Genomic DNA, 7,417 nt, shown 5'->3' on the forward strand with positions numbered 1-7,417 from the left:
ATGCCTGTCTATACACATAAAATTAAGGACATAAATAGAAAAATACCAGGCAATCCGATCTTTACTCAGTGTGGTATTTTCAGCCATTACTTATGAAAACACTACAAAAGAAGCTTGATACATGTTCCATATAATGTGTATGAAGACTAGTACATAAAATAACAGCTGTCTGTTGACTGGTTTTAAGAAAGCATCCACATGGGTCAAAATTACACTTGATCTATGTTTAAAAGTTGTTCTGCTCTCCTTGCACAGTCAGTACAGAGTGATTAGGGAAGGACCGGAGCATACATACATAGCCACTTTGAGTATGTATGTTTGCAATCTTCAATTTAAACCCATGACATCTCTTTCCTGAGTTTCTAAGGATCCTGATTATCCTCGGCCAATCTAAATTTGGAGCTTCAAATGAAAGCTCATTTGCTTTAAACTGCTGTTGACATATTTACTGATCCTGGTAAGCTATAAAGTTACTTAGGTATTGAGAATACAGTTTGCATATTAGATCGTCATGTATTTATTCTTTGAGTTGTCAGAGTATCACAGTTACTGCTGGGATTCTAAGAAATCTCTACAAATGCCTCTAATGACGTCGGAGACAATTGGCTCTAATCCTGTGAACTCCCTGGTAAAGCGTGTGATTCCTTGGGTTTAGACGCCATATCTCTCAGGTCATCCAGAGGTGCCCAAGCCACACCAACAGAGAAGATGGTGATACCTACAATGGAAATATTTTTAAGTGAGTTAAAAATAGGTCTAGCTTACATACAAAGTTATATATTCATATATTAATATATAACCTCAGAAAACTGCTTAATTTAAATGAGAGCTATGCTAAATTTTCTGCCACGGACCGTCTCTCTGGGAGACTGCAATCCACGGGAGAACAGGGGTGAAGGCTATAGGAAAGTCAGGATACGACGCAAGGGAATGACAGACAGACACACTGTGTAGTGAGAATCTGCTGCCATTTTATCTCTGCAAAGTTCAGGTTTATATACAGAACTAATTAAGGAACTTGGCATGTGTACATCATTACCCCACTCACAGTTCTAGACATAAATCAAGACTAAGCATTATCTAATTTAGGACTTTCTTTGTACCACAGCTGTTGGCAAGGACTTCTTAGAACACTGTCTCACACCATTAGCCACAGTCTATCAGCAAGAGCTGGTTCTCAAGGTCAAAGCCTCAGAGTTCAAAGCCCCCACTAATATATCTTTTTTTACTTTGTTGCACTGTACCCAGGTGTGCTATCCATTCCTTATCAGACGTTTTATACCAATATTCTAAAGCTGGTTTCATGTTTTCTGCTAATTCTTTTCTCTCATCTTTGGTATAAAAGCACCAGGGGTTTCTAGTTCTTGCTAATTTTTCCATAAACGGAAGTTCATGCCATAACTGCTTCTTTCCCTGATAGTTTACCCATCTATTCCCAAATTCATCATACTTTCCTGTCTTCCCAAACTTAAGTTAGGGGCGGTCTGTTTTATCTCTTCCAGAACTGCTTTAATGAATGGTGGAGCGGATTTCAGAGGATCATCAGTTTCATTCTATACTGTGATTCTTGGGAACTTGGTCAGCTGTGAACAGGAAAGATAAGATATACAAAGAAAGAGCATGCAGAGTGCCAGGAGGGCTCGCTTCCAAGGCCATCCCTTAGCAGGAGGCCTGTCTTCGGCAACAGGTCCCAGGTCGACTGCTGATTGCCAGGAGACTGCCTGAGGCTGCGCTCCAGGAAGCTCTGACCTCAGTCCTTCAGCAGACTCAGGCCAGTGCAGTGGCATTTGTCACTACACGGCAGTTACTGCTGTGGACGTGGCAGTTTTCTAGGTAGACTACAGACAGTTTGGTTGTGGTGAAAATAATTTGGTCAGAACCAAAAGCTTTGCTATTAACAACTTATAATAATTGATGAAAATACCATGATGATCATTCATTAAAGACAATGTGTTGAACATAGGAGCAGAAGGACATCATCCAGCGGATCTGTTTGTAAAGATCCTACACCCTATGATTGGCAGTGAGGAAAGACCCTGCTACTGTCACTGTCGGACATCATTTTGAGCTCTTAATAAGCACATTAAATTAAGCCTGGCACAAAAGGATACATAAGTGGGGAAGTTTGCATTGTCCTAGGAATAGGTTCTAGTGATCATTGTTTCCTCTGCTTCAGTCTTTGAAGTACTGACAAATCCAATTATCAAAAATTGTAGGTTTTGCCGGGCGGTGGTGGTGCATGCCTTTAATCCCAGCACTCAGGAGGCAGAGGCAGGCGGATCTCTGTGAGTTCGAGGCCAGCCTGGTCTACAAGAGCTAGTTCCAGGACTGGAACCAAAAAGCTACAGAGAAACCCTGTCTCGAAAATCAAAAAAAAAAAAAAAAAAAATGTAGGTTTTGGAGTTAGATGGCTCAGCAATTAACATTTGTTGCTCTTGCACAGAACCTGTGTCCAGTTTCCAGCACCCCACACAGTTCACAACCATCTAACTCCAGTTCCAAGGGATCAGATGTCCTCTTCTGATCTTCACAGGCACCAGGTGTACACATGGTGCACATAAGTCTTAAACTGCTAGTCTTTAAAGCAAAAATATGTGGCGATTAAAAAAACTTCTAAAGGGATTTTAATGATGCCTGGAAGAATTGCAGTTCAATCACAGAAACTCTAAAGCTCATTGAATTTAGTCCATACTGCAAGGATCCTTTCCACAAAAATGTCTGAGCCTATATTGATGTAGAATTCATAGGACCCCTTTTGTATCTCTAACACAAAGGATAACCATCTTACCTGCGTCATGAGCAGCTGCAGCAGGGCCTCGGACATCATCATAGGACTGCCCATCTGTGACAATCACCAGGAAGTTTTTGTTGGGGCTGTCCCTTATGGAACCAAATACATTTCTGACAGTAAAGGAAATGGCATCACCAGTAGCTGTTCCACCACTCATATAGCGTATGTTTCCTAGGACAGCTAGAACATTCTCTTTGGTGTTATAGTCAGTGAAACTGAATTCTGTGCGCTGATCATAAGTGAACTGGACAGCAGCTATCTTGGCTCCAATGTCTGAGATTTCAAATGTCTTGGCTATGTTAGAAACAAATTCCAGCATGAGACGGAAATTGCTATCCCCTACACTGCTGGAACCGTCGATTAGGAAGGCGATATTCACCGAGTTGTAACAGGTCTTGCTGCACATCATCTGCTCGTGAGTGCAGAGCTTCTGCACCAGAGGCTTCACGTAGTTTGTGGTGCCAAACCAGTTAGGCATGTGATAAGAGAAGAAGCCGTTGTTCCGACACACAGCCTAAAGGGGAAAGACAAAAGATATCCCCAAAATAAAAAGTTTAGTATTTTGCAAACGGTGGTGTTGGAGAATGAACCTAGAACTTACATATGTATCCCCAGCCTTCTCATTTTGAGATAGGGGTCTTAGTTAAACAGGCTGGCCCAGGACTTGTAATCCTGTCGTCTAAGCCTCATTGAGTAGCTGGGATTGCTGGGCAGTGGTGGCACACGCCTTTACTCCCAGCGCTTAGGAGGCAGAGGCAGGCAGATCTCTGAGTTCAAGGCCAACCTGGTCTACAAGAGTAGCTGGGATTACAGGTCTGTTCTTCCATGCCCTCCTCAAACATATCAAATATTTGTACATTAATCTAGTTGTGGGCTTATCAGTACTAGGTGTAAGAGGTCCCAAACTGAGTCACTCCCGCCCATTAGCAGGAACTGGCCATTACACCTTACCTTGTCAACAAATGCAACATCCTGAACCATCCCCAGTTCTTCAGGGATGGGCTTGGCCACAGAAACTATAAATACGTTGACACCAAACTCTCTGGCCACAATGCCTGCTTCCTCAATGTCATCAGAAGGCCAGCCATCAATAAACACCACCACCACTTTTGGTATCCCTTTTCTCACCCCTGCGTCTGCTGTAAAGAATTTCTGAGCAGTGTGCTTCAAGGCTTTTCCTAAGAACAGAAGCAAATGAACAGCATTGGTCACGGCTCAAATGACATTTCGATTCTAGGTAGTAATGCCATTCAATTTAAGAATTTAACTTATGGAATTCAGTTAGTAAAAGATCTATGAAATGGGAAAGTTTGATTATCCTTCAGGCCTATTTTTGGTCTTCACAACCTACACTGCTTCCCCCTCCACCTCCCAGAAGTCTCACATTCCCTTCTGTCATTAACGGTAAAACATAACATGCCCCCTCCTGTTGTGCTCTTACCCCTTACTGGCCTATGAGGGCAGCTAGGGCACAAGGAACCTTCCAAAGTTCCAATAGAAACAAACCACATCTGCCTTTGTGGTTAAGTCTGTTCATCTTTGCTTACAAACAGTAACTTTCGTAAAGAGCACAATGCTGTAGGTTTTTAAATTTTACTTATTTATTTAAGAATTATCAGCACCAGGCAATGGTGGCGCACACCTTTAATCCCAGCACTTGAGAGGCAGAGGCAGGTGGATCTCTTGAGTCTGAGGCCAGCCTGGTCTACAAATTAAGTTCTTGGATAGCCAGGGCTGTTATACAGAGAAACCCTGTCTCAAAAAACAAAACAAAACAAACACACAAAAATAACAAGCAAAGAAAGAATTACCGGCTAAGCCATGGGCATGTTTTCCACTACAGAGAGCTGTCAGGTGATGGGATGCAGATCTAGCTAACACAAGACCTAGCAGGAGGGAGTCTCTAGATAGCACTAGAAGTGGTGTGGTTTTGGTCTCAATCATCCCCTATGCTGAGCCCGGAGGTGGTGCATTTACCTGTGTTGGAATTACCCCCTCGGAAACCTACTTCTTTTATGGCAAACAAGACATCTTTGGCTGATGTAAAGTTTTTCAGGTAAAATTCTATTTTGGGATGTTCACTATAAGAATGAAAAAAAAAAGATTTTAGGAAAGAAAATAGATGGCTTTTTTTTAAATTACTGGTAGAGGACCAATGTTCAATTCCCAGTAGCAACATAGCAGCTCACAACCATCTGATTCACTCCCAGGAGATCTAGCATCACTCACATGACCTCTCTGGGTACCAGGCACACACATGGTATAGAGAAATCGATGTAAGCAAAACAATAGAAACAAACCACATATAAGAAATGTAAGAAAGAGTCGGACCTCAGTCTTTTTTAAATCACAAAGTACATATGATCAACTAGTACATTGCTTCCACTCACTGGGAATGTTTCAGAAATGTAACAAGTATGGTTGCTACACTCCAAATTTATTATATTTTAAATAATAGCTAAGCATTTGCAATTTCATTTCCTATTTTCATGAGGTGGAATTATACTAATTATTTAAAGAAACAGGCTCAGAACTCACGGAATTTGCCTAACAGAATGTGCTAAATTCAGACTCAATTGCTTCAAATTCAAGTTGGAACTGGCTTTACAGACTTTCTGTGTGCAGCATGGTAAGGCAGGTGCGACTGTGCAGTCTTGGTGGCATTTTCCAGGGGTGGGCACCAGGTATGTAGGAAACAGTTGGGTGTGAGTGTACATCTGCTCCAGTGCACAGCCCCAGAAGCATTTAGCTGTCTATTAGCCACAAAAAAAAATTACTGACATCTGAAAGTATTATTTGTATGTGGGTGTTTTGTCTGCTTATGTCAATGCACTGTGTGCGTGCCTGATGCTCACAGCAGCCAGAAGAGGGCGTTAGATCTCCTGGAACTGGAAACAGGTATGTGTAAGTGACCATACCTTGGTCCTTTGGAAGAGCAACCAATGCTCTTGATTGCTGAGCCTTATTTCTAGTCCCTAAGACTGACATTTTAAAGACGGGAAAACATACAAGGAAATGTATTGTAAAACACTGCAATGTAAAACTTTTCTTACAAAAACGACAACGGCACTTGCCAATCCTGGTTATTTAAAGAATTTCAGCTCACTTTTAACTATATTTTGTTCATTAAAGATCATATCAAAGACTGAGGAGATGGTTCAGTCCAAGACATGAGTTCAATCTCCAGAACTCATGTAAGGAGAGCTGAGCGTGGTGGCTCAGATTTGTGATCCCAATGCTGAGGAGGTGGATGCCTGGGACATGTTGGCCAACCAGCCACCCTACTTGGCGTGTTCCAGGCCTATCAGAGACCTATCTAAAACAATAAAAAGTGGATGGCATCTGAAGAATAAAACATGGAGTGTCCTCTAACTTCTGCATCCATGTGTGTGTCCACCTGCGCACATGCACACAGACACATACACACACACGCACACACACACAAGGCTGAGTAAAACCTTTGTAGTCAGAATTTCATTAAGTGCAAGTTTTTAAGCTTTAAGCATAAGTAGCCATTTTAACGTCGGGCTTTATTGTTTGTTTGCTTGCTTGCTTTAAGACAAGATCTCCTGTTTCATCTTTTGGGGCTGTGGGACTGAAGATGCCTGTGACTATCCCTGACTCTTCAAGATTCTGTGAGCAACAGGAAGAGCACAGACTTTCTCCCCACCCACCTGCTGGATCATGCAATCCGATGGCACGGTTTGGTTACCTAGGTAAGTTTGTAGTCACTCTCAATTATTCAGATTCTGACCTAAGCCAGTCATCTTATTTTTGCATCATTAATGATGCAAAGGTCACCCTGTCCTATGTATGTATTTATTATATAGTGATATTTTGTGTGTATTTTAACAAAGCTTGCCTGAAGATCAGAGTGCAGAGCCAAGCCACTAGAGGACAGGCAGTGGTGGCACACACCTTTAATTCCAGGACTTGGGAGACAGAGGCAGAGGGATCTCTGTGAGTTCAAGGTAACCCTGGGCTACACTTGATTGAATCTGTTTAAAAGAGAAACAGAGCTCACACAAAGTGGGATCCCATCACTAGGGAGGAGGAGACAGGAGCGATATGGCTGGGCAGAGGGAGGAATATAAGGCGGAGGAGACAGGAGCTCAGAGCAGTCTAAGGATGCAGTCTGAGGTGTGGTCTGAAGGGGTCAGTCAGAACACAGTCTCAGAAGGCCGTCTGAGGCCAGGATTCGGTAGAGGTCAAAGGTCTGTCTAGTGGTTGGATGTGCTGCTTCTCTGACCGCTCAGCTTTCACCCTCTAATATCTGACTCTGGGTTTTATTAAGAACAATCAGAATCTGTGCCACAGTGAGCTTTTTATTCTAGTGCTTCCTAAAGCAGAAAAACGTGAGGATATAGGTTAATGCAGATTTCGTTTTGAAAAAGCATAGGGTTAAATTAGTCAAAACAAATCAATGTAAGAAAAAAAAAAGTCATATGGGAGAGTTGAAATATACAGGAAATACACTTAGAAAATATATCAGGACCTAAATCAGGCACAGTGGTGCACGCCTTTAATCCCAGTACTTGGGAAACAGAGGCAGGTGGATCTCTGAGTTTGAGGACAGCCTGGTCTACAAAGTAAGTTCCAGAGAAACCCTATTCAAAAAAAAAAAAA

At 42.2% G+C, this 7,417-nt stretch overlaps 1 protein-coding gene across 1 annotated transcript in view; it reads right to left on the reverse strand.

Moving 5' to 3' along the window:
* Window positions 1-455: 455 nt before the first annotated feature.
* The window catches only part of Coch (cochlin), a 25,110-nt gene continuing 18,148 nt past the window's right edge, over window positions 456-7,417 (reverse strand). Inside the window, 5 exon segments of the mRNA XM_026778786.1 lie at window positions 456-635; window positions 638-718; window positions 2,789-3,305; window positions 3,743-3,969; window positions 4,769-4,872. Coding sequence (XP_026634587.1) covers window positions 547-635; window positions 638-718; window positions 2,789-3,305; window positions 3,743-3,969; window positions 4,769-4,872 — 1,018 coding nt within the window. The 3' untranslated portion in view covers window positions 456-546.

This window comes from Microtus ochrogaster, chromosome 1 (assembly GCF_000317375.1).
Source record: "Microtus ochrogaster isolate Prairie Vole_2 chromosome 1, MicOch1.0, whole genome shotgun sequence".
Lineage (NCBI taxonomy): Eukaryota > Metazoa > Chordata > Mammalia > Rodentia > Cricetidae > Microtus > Microtus ochrogaster.